The following is a 12,961-nucleotide window of genomic DNA, read 5'->3' as shown; positions in this document are numbered from 1 at the left end:
ATTTGATGGGATGGCTCATGATAGCCTACAATATTAAAATATTTAAGTAGGCTTTCACTCCCAAAGAAGATATAAACTCTTTGAGAGCTATCATGAGATACAGTTATTAAATATTTATGTGCGTACCCGAAGCTGACCTCTACTTCATTTACTGTATCAACATGCGCTTCTGCTTATGAGCAACATATTAACAATAACTGAAATAGAACTGGCTTCTGACTCAGAAGCAGCTCCCGGAACTGCACTGATAGAAGCATTAAGCAGTGGAGGAAGGTCTGGCATCATCTTGACTGCCAGCTTATCCGTCTCAGCTACTGTATCAGCTCTTCTTTCACCTCTCAGCACAGTTCTGCCAGCAAGTCTGATGGTTTTAATTTAGTAATTCTGTAATGTTGCTGTATTGTCTGAGCCGTTGCACTTTTGTTCTAAGGCACCAGAAGGTAACTGTGTGCTATGTTCCTTATCGGATAAAACGTACTTGCTTTTATGGGAGAGGTGACAATTAGCCTGTCACAACATTAGGTATCTGATTTACTACTCTGGTGCTGCTAACTCATTTCATTAGAGATTAAATGATGTAACTAAAAAAGAAACAGAGCCTGTGTTTTCTTTTTTAATTTTAAAACAGATGTTTCTTTAATTTTTCCATCCTTCCAGTGCTTGTCTCCACTGATTCACTGTAGGGATTATCTGTTTTCCTAACAAACTCTATTAGATAATCCCACAGAATACTATCACTGTACCATGGAAATGGTTTTAGTAACATTCTCTAAAAAGCTATGTCAAATTATGTTGTGTGATTATTCAAGGTATTGTATGGGTTATCATTTTCTTTCAGAGCAAATTAAGAGCTAGAAAGAATCCTTGGTCGCTAGAGGAAGCATTGGTCAAACCAAGAATTTCTTCATTTTGGGATTATTAGAAAAGCATTCTTCCCTGTTTTAAAATAAATACATCCAAGCAAAACCTCATTAGAAGTTTCTAGTGTTTTCTAGGATTTTGCAGAACACTGTCCTATTTTCAACATTTTTCAGTGTTCTGATTTAACTACAAATTATTAGAACATTGGAAAGGTCAGCAACACCCTAATGGTGATGGAAGTCCTCAAATACTGCTTCAACAGCACAAAATGTAAAGATAGTTTCACTGAATTTATGAATTGTGGTTTGGTTTTTCAGGTTTGTACACAGGAAAACCTTGACCATTTATGAAATATATTAAATTTCATTTAACTGCTGACTGAAACATACAGCATAAAGTAGTTCAAAACTGTTATCATTTGCTGCTCTGTGCTTACCATTACCTTACAGGCAATCCTCTCCCCAGAACAAATAATGGCCTTTCTATTGTAAAGCACTATCAATGTCAAAGGCTTGGTATGAATAACCAAGGTCTCTGTTTTAACAATAAATAGAACTTCCTCTAAGACGAATATGGTGTTTTAATCATGTGATTAATATGAAGTCAGCTGATTTCTCTTTTTCTTTGGAGTGTTGCCCAGAATCTTGCACTGGCATGGTATCGGAGACTTGCCCTGTAAACAGTACAAGGGTATTTTGAATAATTCGACAGTTGTTGCTCTGGTTTAAGTATCTTAGTGGTGTTTATGGTTAAGTATTCTGTTCCTCTGAGTATTGGAAAATACCGTTAATCCAAGAATAACTCTTACCTCCTTCGCATTAGATACACTTACAGGGTTTGTTGGAGGTTCAGTAAAATGTTTAAATTTTGAGGAGATGAGCCAAATTAGAGAAGGTATTAAATAGATAACTTTCTAATAGTGTCACCTTCTAATTAATTTGTAAAAGATTATTTCCTGCTTTGGCCCAGAACCAATTTCCATGGAATTTTTTGGCTGTACATACCTGAATTGCTGTAATCAGCAGCTCTGTATTAACAGGGGAGAAGCCGCAGCATTTACTTGACAGGTCAGGATAGTGTCTTTTAGTTGGGTGATATGTAGCAATACACTCTCAGTGGAGATCAAGTTTTGCCATCAGTAAGAAATGGGTAACCAAAAGATATGTCAAAGCTGAAGATGTTTGGGCCCTAAATATAAATGGAGATTTAAAAAAAAAAAAAAAAAAAGGCTGTATTGATCCTTCATTCAGTTATGTTTAAAGAGATGAAAAATAATTTTTGGGTATCTCAAGAGAGGAGTATAAATACCCATTATTGCACAGTAACTGGTTTTGATTCTAAAAAGTGCAGTAGTATCTATATTCCTTTCAGTTAGGAAAAAATCAAGAAAACATTATGTATTTTTATTAAATAGCTTATTTAATTCTCTGTATTCGCTGTGTGGCTTTAGGCCTTATTTAACTCATGCTGTAAGAATCTCTAGTGCAGTTACCTGGGAGACAAAATGCTTTGCAATTTGTAATGAGTTCACTTCAGTATCTTTTTCTGTTGAGACTGTGCAGTGGTCACTTAGAAACAGCCAAAGCAAAGTCATCAGCTCTCTCCCAGCTTGGCGTGCATTGCTTCCCAACATTTGGATGCAGACTTCTTAGTGTGTTTGGCTTTTTGTATCTCTTGATATGTTCAAAACTTGTCATTCTCAGCTGCAGTTCTTGGTACTTCTGCAAATCATCTCTTATTTCTCAATTTGGGAACTCCAAAAATAAGGAACTTGGGCTGTTTGGACACCTGTCAAAAGTTTGGTTTAAGTGACTTCATAGATCCACTGTGGTAAGCAGGGATAGGATCAGTTTCCCAGAGTCACAGTCTTCTGATTTCACCAGAAGAGGTGCTTGGGATCCCTTCCCTCCTTTGCTATATGAATTTAAAAGGCTGGTACACACTCACACAAGTATCCCATACCTTTCCTAACTTAAGCCAGTCCTCTGTAGGCTTCCTGAGAAAAAAAAATTAATATAAACTTAATCTAAACCTATTAAATAAAAGACCCTAAGGGTTATCAAACAGTTGAGAAACTTAGTACAACAGAAGGCTGATACGAAAAATTGAGTACTGTTGCTTCTACTGTCTTCTCTGCAATAATAAAAGTTGAAGTTGCTTATAAAAGCTGAAGGCTGCTTATTCATTAGCTGCTTTTTTTTTTTCTTGCTGCTAGTAGTATCTACATAGTCTTGTTTGGATCCCTGGGGTGCTTGCTGGACAATTCTTCAACCACTGCTTTCACTGGCAATGTCTACTTCATCTTTTGTTGTGGAGGCTATGGTTAAGCAGCTTTTGCTATATTTGCTTGCATTTGTTGTTCTTATTTATTCTAAATTGGTGTCGGGAGGGTGGTAAAGGCAATAACTTTCTCAGAAAAAAAGTAGAATATAGACAAAACACAAAAAAGAGAAGTAAGAAAGAGTTCCTAATTTGGTGATGCAATGAAGTGAGAAACCTGTACCTACAGTTCTTAGTTCTTTTGACCTGCAGATTTTTGTGAAGCAGACCGTGGTCCCTACTTCTACAGCATTATTGTTTAATAGTATATTCCCTTAATTTGTTATTACATTTTTTTTCTAGTTCACTGAATAGCTTCAACTCCCTAAAATTCCTTGTACTCAGTCACAGAGAACTTGAAGGGGTGTCTGAGGAATTAAAATTCACAAAATCCATACTGTTTCTGTAGGCCTGAATCATACAAAGAGGTAGGGGTGCTCAGGATTGCTCTTTAGGTAGCTGGATCCCCCATATAAGCCACAGGAACATTGACTGCCTTGGAATGGGACCTGGCACGTTGACTGCATGCTCTTTACAAGATATACCAGGTGCTACTGGAGATAACTTGCTCTATATGCAGTACACAGCTCTGAGCCTCTCCTGGAGGTAGGGGCCCAACCTCTTTTTGCAAAACCAAAAGCAAGGTTCACGTCTGTGGCCTGTTGAGCCCTTTTTACAACGGAGTCTGTGCTCGGGAATAGACCACAGTTCCCTCTGCTGCCTGAAAGGTGACAAGCCTCAACCTCCTCCTAGAAGAGGAGGAAGCTCTGGGCTGTACTGAAGGCCTCCACAGCTGTTCCCATGAAAGCTGTTCTGCCTGACTCCCCAACTGGAGGGTGAAGCATTTGTTTCTCCTGTGAATGGGCCTGAATTCATGTTCCACACATTTTTAAAATCTATAAATAATCACCAGTTGAAAATACTGAAATAAACCTTGGAAGAAGGGCAAGGACCCAAGCCTGGTTTTTTCTCAGAGAATGTGCTGTCTGGCTTTCATCTTTCATGCAGGGTAGAGCAGCACCAGCAGAAGGGTTTGAGAGCTCCCCTTCCCCGTGGCAGAGCAGCCCAGAGACCACACTGCAGGACTGCAGAAACATGGACCTGAAGCTCCTGAAAAAGAAAGCAGTGTGACTGTGTCTATGATACCACATTCACCGTCTGCAGTTACAAGAATAACAGCACAGCTACTGGAATGGAAGTTGTGGTAAGTGCTGGTTTATTCAAGTGACTAAAGGTAAAGCTAGTGTCTGACGTGGATTTTAGTATCTTTTGTGACTGGTGTGTGTTTTAGCTGACAAAAATCAGAAATGCTCTAAGGAAGCCCCTAAAATATGTGGTTTCTTCAACTGTCAGTGTAGTATTTTTGCCCGGTTTTCTTGCCTCCATCATTCTGAAACTTGACACAGGCTGTGGTTTTGCACACGTCCTTTTCCTTGTTGGTCTGGGTTTGCATTTGTATTCTGTTTCCCATTCTTGCTCTATTTTATTTCAGTGTAAGGGGAATTACAGTTTTTTTTGTCACATGCTCCAATGCACCAGTCTACTGGACTAGTTACATGAAGTCTAGCGGTGGTGACAGAAAAGATATGAATTTTCTCTTCTTTTTTTTTTTTTTAATTGCTTTCAGCTATATATAAATGACAAGTCCTTCTGTTAACAAGATGAATACTCTTGTGCACTGTCTGTCGCAAAACTACTGCTAGGAGATCTGTGCGTTTGTAATGCTCACAGACTTCTTGAAAACCAAGGGAAGGAATAAGAGCTTTTCTCTGTGTCTTTTCCTCCGTCTGTAGGCCATGCAGCAGCTGGATGTTGCTGCAGGTCCTGGTGCTCATGACGTGCTTGCAGAGCATGTAGCTGCAGCCAACTGCTAGTGAAAAAGCTTCACGCTCTATCCTTGGCTTCCTGATGAAATACCTCTTGCTAGTAAAAATAGTGTAATAAGAGAAATGCATGCTTATAAATCAGCAGTGCTTTAACAAAATATTGCTAAACCAGCAATATTTTGTTAATTTTCAGTTGTTTCAGTTTTTTTTTTTTCACTAGGAAGTTCCAGCATGTACCATAGCACAACCATTCTAGTGCCAGTGAAAGTAATGAATCACTAGTATTCAGGTGAGGAAGAAAGTGGTGGAATTCATAGTTTAAATGTCGGCCTATCAACCTAAAGATAGTTTAGAAAATATTTGATACCTTGCTGCTGAAAACAGCTTCATGTCTTTGTCGTCATATATCTGCCTAATTCTCCACAGAGAGCTTTGTGGTAGCTGTGTCCTCTTGGCACAGCAATGAATCTGGACTGCACAAGCTAGGCTGGCAAATTGATGTCGTTATGTTGTTACTATTATTTATGTTCCTAAGCTAAAAATGTGAGGGCTATGAGTTTTTAAACTCTAATATTTTAGAGAAACAGAAGAATTCCATTGAATGTTTATGGCAGACTGGCAGCAAACTTGGATATCCTAGCTTAATAAAAGTAGGGACCAAGGTCATTTCTGCAGGAACGCCTTCCGAAGTTAGTCTATCAGGATTTTGCAAAGCAGTCATCTAAACAGGTCTTTTGTTCAGCGTGCCTTGTTCTGTCAGCCTTCTGAGAATGTTTGTCCAAAGTTCTGTGAGATTCTGAATGGCCACAAATATTTGAGGCCCTAATCTTTCTTTGCACCTACTAGAATGGAAGTTCCCAACCTTTTGTGTTCCTAACCTCACTTGAGAAATTATGTTCTGGGGAAGCTGCCAGTAAGACCAGCAGCATTGTAGTGCATTACCTTGGGCTCTATGCCATGTCTCACCTGCAATGTTCATGCTGCGCTACTGAGGCTCATCATAGTGTTTGGGAAGCAATATGGTAGGTGATACTAGAAGTGTAGGCATGGAAGGATGCTGAAGGACTTTTACATATCAATGGAAGCACCGCTAGTTTCTGAGGTGAGGAAACAGGGAAAAGATTTGATCACACAGTTTTAAAAACAAGCTCTGGGGAAAAAAAACCAAACAACTCCACAATCTAAAAGATAGACCTTTTATGTTCAAAACATCTTCCATAATATCACACCTTTACTTCCCACAGGAAGTCACTTTCATAATAGACATAAAAGTTTTTACATTAAGAGCTGTAAACCTTGGCAGAATTACTTAGGAAATCCTGTGTGAGTGTGTATGCACGACAAAAGACACAATGTTGGTAACCAAAGTCTCCTTTTGTTTTCTTCACTCCTTTGGGTGAATTCTAGGATTCACCCAAAGTAAGTTCCTGCAGAATTTTGCTTTGCAAAATGTAATAAAGTTAGGGGATAGGCTGGTAATTAGATATTCACTGAGGGCAGCATTCTCTAATGCTCATGGACATTGCTGCAAAGTCCCTATTGATTTCAGTAGATAATGTATTATGAATGAACTGTACTTCCTTGAAAATTCCTTTCATGTTGCCTGGGATGTTGGCTCTATCTTCGAGCTCTGGTTTTCCAGTCAGCTAGTGTCTTTGGCCTCTCTGGCCATAAACTGGATTCAATACCAGAATTTTTGTTTGGGATTTCTTCTATCCAGGCTGAATAGCTTTGACGTACTGCTGGTTGAGCAATTTTTCATAGACTGGAAAGTCTATTTAACAAACTTCCCTACTTTCCGATTGTAGTGACTCAAGCCTGTATAGTATATAGGCATCAGCATTTCACTACTTTGCTTCACAGATGAATGTATGTATTCAACTGCACAACTTCCCTTCCTGTTCTAAGGATTCTCTTTAACCGACAGACACACAGCTTAGGTAGAGAAGAGTGATGTTTCATAGCAGCTGTATCTCTTTTTAAGGATCGTCGTGGTAGTCTTCCTCTCAAAGTCCAAAGGAAAAGACATGCCGTAGCAACAGAAAGTGCTAAACAATAGCAACATAAGAAGCAACAAATAGTAAAAATGTACAGCCTGGCTTAGTTCTCTTTTTCACACACATTGTTTGTGCTATGATACATTTTAAAGAGGAAAGTTAGTTAAAAAGGAGAACTCATGCTTTTGATTTCTCTGCATTGAGAGGAAGTATCACTTCTAAGTAAATATGATGCTGCCCAAAGTCTACAGCTAATTTTGAAATCCAAATAATCTTAGTAAAATCTTAGCAAGTCATTTCACTGTTTTTCCTAGGGACAGTGAAGCAGCTGAAAGCGTACCAATGTAGGCCAGCTTACGTCCTTCAGCACCTGGCATCTGGGTATGTCACGAGCCTTCGATTTTATCTAGTGTCAAGATAGTAAGAAATTTTTTTTATTTATATAAATGCAAAAACAAAAGCAGAAATAGAAATCACATTTAATTATTTTCTCAAAATTGCAAATTTGGACTGTAGCACCACTAGAACTTTAATCAAGTTTTCAAGGCTTAAGCCACTGTAGTCCCCCTTCCCTTATTTTGGCCTTAGCTACAAGATAATCAGTTTTGAGGTCAAAGGCAGAGTACTTCTAGCACATTATTGCTTGATATCTTTGCCTATAGTCCAGCAAAAGCCAGGGACAGCTGTATAGAAACCACACTTCCTCCCAGATGATGATCTTGCAGATCTTTTTGGAAAACTCCTCAGGAATCCTTAAAACATGTGGGAAGAGTAAAATGGGAATTAACTTGAAATCTTTATATCTTAACACCTATGCAAAGGCAATCACACTTTTGATCTGTCTCAAATCTAGACATAATAGAAGAAACAATATCGTCTTCGGGTTGAAAAGCCTATAATCTCCTATTCACGGTGAACTTTGCCTGGGCACATTTGCAGATGGAAATCTCTTAAGGTGTGAAACACTTGCAGAAAATCAGCTTTTTTCATGCTTAAGTGGCAATCATGATGACGTATCACAAGGTATTTGCCCACTTGCTTGTCTGCTTCTGGAGGGAACTATCCTATGGAGGGGAGTTCTTTGCCCACAAAAAGAAATCTATCATTCCCACATTATTACATCCCCTCACAGTCAAACACACTTATGCCCTGGAGCACTGAGCAAGGGTTTCCGTATCTGGCTTTTGCAGAGCTACGGTGCAGCAGGTCAATGACTTGCAGAGAATGGCTGAGGATTACACTTTAAATTGAGTTTCTTCTTTAAATACACAACTTCTCTTGTGGCTTGAACTCTCCACCTCCCATCAAGAAGGAGACTTCTTAGTCAGAACTGCTGCCTAGGGGAGCCTTGAATGTGACTGATGATGCTGAGAAAGGTTTCTGAAAACCTCCCTGGCCAAATAATGGAGACAATACTTTTTTTTTTCCCCTCAGTTTACCAAGTTCACAGTTTACCAAGCTGTGATAAACTCCTTCAGATTTGCTATGATAGCAAGCGGTTCCCAACTTTCTGCAAGGCAAACCCCTAGCTGCCTTCGGCATGTGTTCTGCTCCACAAGATGGTAAAGTACAAGTGGAGGCATTTTATTCAATGCAGTTTTATGTTGATAAAACTAAGGGAAACAGTCCTTTTCACGTAATACCCCAGGAGCGATGCTACTCCAGATGAGTTGGAGCTTATTCCTACTCATACTTCAACAAAACTAATGTCGTCTCTTCTGGTTTGAATCAATGTAGGTAGCAACTTTGAAGGAAAATAAATTTAAAAGACAAATTCTGAGTGAGATAAGAATATGCATGAAAGATCTAAAGGATTTACTTTTCCATAAGGAAAATAAATGAATCTGCTTTTCTCAGTTGCCATTTATATAGTTAGAGTAAAACTTGTTACCTACCTGCACTGCAAGTCAAAATCATACCATTAGATAATGAGATTTTCCCAGTGTTTCACATGCACTTCCTGATATTGAACATAAACATGAATATTCAGAAAAAGCAGCAAATTCATAGTATTCTACAAAGATATTTTGGCTCTTAACCGGAATTTTCAGTAGTGTACTTAAAAGTTTTATAAGGTTTTAGCAAGTTCCTCTCAGTGCATTGTTTCTTACTAGGTGGAATTATTGCTCCACTTTCAAATGTGTTCAATGGTGAAAAGAAATCATGGCAATATTCTAGGTAGTAAAACCTAGTAGCAAATACAGAGAAAAATATTTAGATATATTTGAATATTTATCCCATACTCAGCCTACAGGCTTGTTTAGGCAACCATGTAGCAGACTGGATTTTAAAGATCCTGTCTGTAAGCCCCCAGACAGCCCTAGAAATTTTGCCCCAGTATTTATTTCAAGGCTGTAGGTTCTGCTATAGCAATCAGAATAACAGTACAACAGAAGAGCAAGAAATGACTCAAGAAGGCAATATTAAAAAAGACTTCTTAATAGTTTTGAGCTGAGTTGAGGGCTCAGGTTGTAGTAGGTTTGGAGCTGTATTTTGACGTGTTTGGTGGTATGGAAGATTTGCTACTTATTTAAACTGGGGACTTGAGAACTCTTCTGGTCAAGGAATTTAGCTTAAAGTTTCTGCCCCTTGGAATATAAGTATGTTAACTTTGAATAAGAATATATGGAAGTCACGCCCAACTTGTTTCCTAGTTATTTTTCTTCCTAATAACTTCAGATATGGCAGAAACCAGAGCCCGATTTGGGATAATTTTTTACCCCAGAGTTTTTACCCTGGTTCTACCCCATTTGACTTTCATGCAAGCAGAATTTATTCACAACCTAATCTCTAATCTTACATTAGAGTCTCCAAGTTTTAAACCTATCCCTCTTGCAGAAGATGTGGTTTGTGCTGAAGCTTTTGGTACTGTTCTGATTCAGCAATGACCTCGTTGGGCCCACTAATGGGCCCACACTCCACCTGGGCCAGGAGAGAAAGATCCACCTATAGCAGTCCTTCTTTAATGGGATAAATATTTTTTTAAATTGGTTTTTCAGGTGACCATGCTGCTGATTGAAAAATTGTGTTTTATGAATGGTTGGAAGAATTGTGCTGTTGTGTCATTTGTTCAAGAAGTTTTTTGTTGTTGCAAATGTTATTTAAAGGCTTAATCAAATGAGGAAATACCTCTGCTATTGTAGGCCAAATTCTCTCAACTTTTTTTTTTTTTCACTTCAGCTTTTTGATGCTGACTGAGTGGATTTTTTTTATTTTATTGAAACAGTTCAGATTTTGCTCAGACCCCCTTCAAACATCTTCAGATGCAGGTATGAATCTCTTTAAGGAGATCCTGCCTAGAGTAAGGAAGATTCTTTCAACTGCTACAGCTTCTGATGACCACGCATTGCTTAACCTCATGCTGAAAGAAGATGTGATATCCAAGGAGTACCATCAAGCCTTGCTCCACGAAAAAGACAGAGAGGACCTCGCAAGGAAGATATCTCTGACATTTGTGGAAAAATGGGACCTGTACTTGAACACTTTGGTTCCCCTCTGTTGTTTAAACCTCTATGGCAGTAAGCCTCAAAATATGACAGATAATGAGCCAACAGGAAGCAAGTACGTTTCTGGTAAATCAGCTTTTATTTCTTTTTTACTTTGTTAAAGATTACTTTTGTTTATTGCATTTTGACATTGCATTGTGACATAGTGCAAAGTACATCAGTGGAGAGCAGGTGGGGAAGAGAAGAGAGCAGAATGTAATGCAAGAGCAGCTAAAAAGAGATCCACCCATTCAGGGTAGCTACCGGATAACCATTTTGATAGCCAGGCCATAATAAAACTTGTTCTTTGCCACCTGTTGTAGAACCAGAAAAGAGACCATAATAAGGTCAGTTTTTCTCACCTGACATACCAACCATTGATAGTCTGAGTAGCATTTGTTCATGGCACATGCTGGCAACTCACGTAGGGAAATCTCTTATCTTTTTCAATCATATATGGGAGGAATGCTCTCCACTTTGAATTCCAGATGTCTATAAGCAACAAAATTGCACTGTCTACAACAGACAGCTGCAGATTTAAGGAGGGGAAGTACTTAATGACTTATGAAGCTGGATTCAAGAGCTTTGAGGTTTTTAGCAGGCAGCAGGAGAGATAAAAATGCAGACACCTTATAATTCTGAGGCAGTAAACTCACTTTTTAGTCTGACCCACCAGAGGATTTATGTATATGTTGGAGAACAGGGATAGCTCTGGGACAATCTTAACGTTGTCCATCCGCTGTAAAATGACAGAATCCCAGCTTAAATTATAGCATTCAGAACTACTTTTACAAAACCAAGCAACTGTAAAAGGAGAGTAAAAGAATACTTAGTAGAATATTGGGGTAGTCCTGTAAAACTGATGGAAGGATCCTGAGTGCAACATAGTGAGGGGTATAAATTTTTTCCTCTCCTAAAATACAGTATTGGACATCACTTCTTAAGGCATGGATGAAAGTACAAGAGGAAATGCTGGGGAGAAAAATTAAGGTCGTTCATGAGAGGGCAAAATACTGACCCGGAAGATTTTAGCTCTGTTACTACGCACATTCAAATTAATGCCAAGAATTCATATTTTAAATGTAGAATATCATAGCAAGTGGCCTAGTGTCACTTATGCTGGGACTGTATATAGTCTGGTTTCTACTTTTAAATAAATCCCTGAAGTGCTTGAAAAGATACCTGCTCCTTCTCATTTTTGTAATGGTAGCACCTAAAATCTCCATTCAGAGATCTCGATCCTGTTATGCCTGGCTCTGTATCTCTGTCACAAAGCCTGCATTTATTTGAGACATGACAGAGGAAAGCTGAAGTGCATCAGAAGAAGCATTAGTCTTCATCCATCACACGTTCAACCACTGTCACTGTCCTCTAGATTTTGTAGTAGAGACAGGCTTAAAAAAAGTGGTTTCAAAGACTCACCAGGAAATACTCAAATTGTATTGGAGACTTCAGCTTCCTTTGAAGAAAATTCTTTTCTGACTTTCTTTTTGAAATTTGTTAATTTTTCAGCCTTATATTCAATCATTGTCTCACTCTGAAGAAGCCTTGCAAAGAAAACTCGGGTCAGGAACAGATAGATATCAGCAGGTTTCTCACTAACTACTTAATAGTTTTGCAACTATTCTACCACAAAACAGATCTTTACACTTTCTAGACAAAAAAGTCCCAGCTTTCCCCCTCTTGCAAAGTGCACTATTGACATCCATTTTGCAGTGGTTCCGATACTAATCAATGTGTTCTGTTCCCTCCTTTTGCAGTAGGGCAGCATATCAGCAAACATTGAAGCAAAGAAGCTGATGGTCACTTGAGAAGCTCAGGCAGTTCTCGGCTGTCTCACAGCCTCTTGTTTTCCAGTCTGCTTTTCCCTCTGTCTCTAAGACCATCTTTATAGACTAGTCCACTAGATGAACCAGTAATCTGATTTGCTTTAGCAATTCCTTTCTGCTGTTTCTAAGCAGCTATGGGTGTTATACAGAAAGCGGACAACCAGTCTTTGCTGCAGTTATGAACTGGAATCACAGTGAACAGCTGAACTCTTTTGTTCCCCAAACTTTCATTCTTGAAGTATATAGATCGCCTCATGGGATTGCAGCCTCAGAAGCTGATAAAGAAATCTGCCTGCAGGGCTGGTAAAGGACCTTATAACTTGTGGGGTTGTGCTGCACATTAGAATAAGTAACAAATAACCCTCTTAAATTTTGTAGGGATTTCTCATGCAGTGATTGTATTATCGTCTCCTATCAAAATAGAGCACTAAAATACAGAATCTGTATTTGTGCAGCCTTTCATTATTTTCTGTTCTGAATGCTGTTATACCATTTCTTCTAATGTGCATAGAGGAATTCCAAGAACACAGCTGCCTGGCTGGTTAGAAAGCCTGGAGAGGCTAGTGCTCTGCATCACAGGCTCGGCCCCATATCTCCGTCAGTACTGGGAACAGATCAGCTGTTCCCAGGAATGAAACAGCTTT

At 38.8% G+C, this 12,961-nt stretch overlaps 1 protein-coding gene across 1 annotated transcript in view; it reads left to right on the top strand.

Annotated features, from left to right (window-relative positions):
• The first annotated feature begins 10,259 nt into the window (after positions 1-10,259).
• Positions 10,260-12,961, top strand: part of CIITA (class II major histocompatibility complex transactivator) — a 34,259-nt gene continuing 31,557 nt past the window's right edge. Inside the window, exon 1 of the mRNA XM_076351215.1 lies at positions 10,260-10,575. Within this exon, the coding sequence (XP_076207330.1) occupies positions 10,275-10,575 (301 nt within the window). The 5' untranslated portion in view covers positions 10,260-10,274. The remainder of the gene's footprint in view (positions 10,576-12,961) is intronic.

Source organism: Aptenodytes patagonicus, chromosome 13 (assembly GCF_965638725.1).
Source record: "Aptenodytes patagonicus chromosome 13, bAptPat1.pri.cur, whole genome shotgun sequence".
Taxonomy (NCBI): Eukaryota; Metazoa; Chordata; class Aves; order Sphenisciformes; family Spheniscidae; genus Aptenodytes; species Aptenodytes patagonicus.
This window is presented reverse-complemented; position numbering and strand designations above follow the sequence as displayed.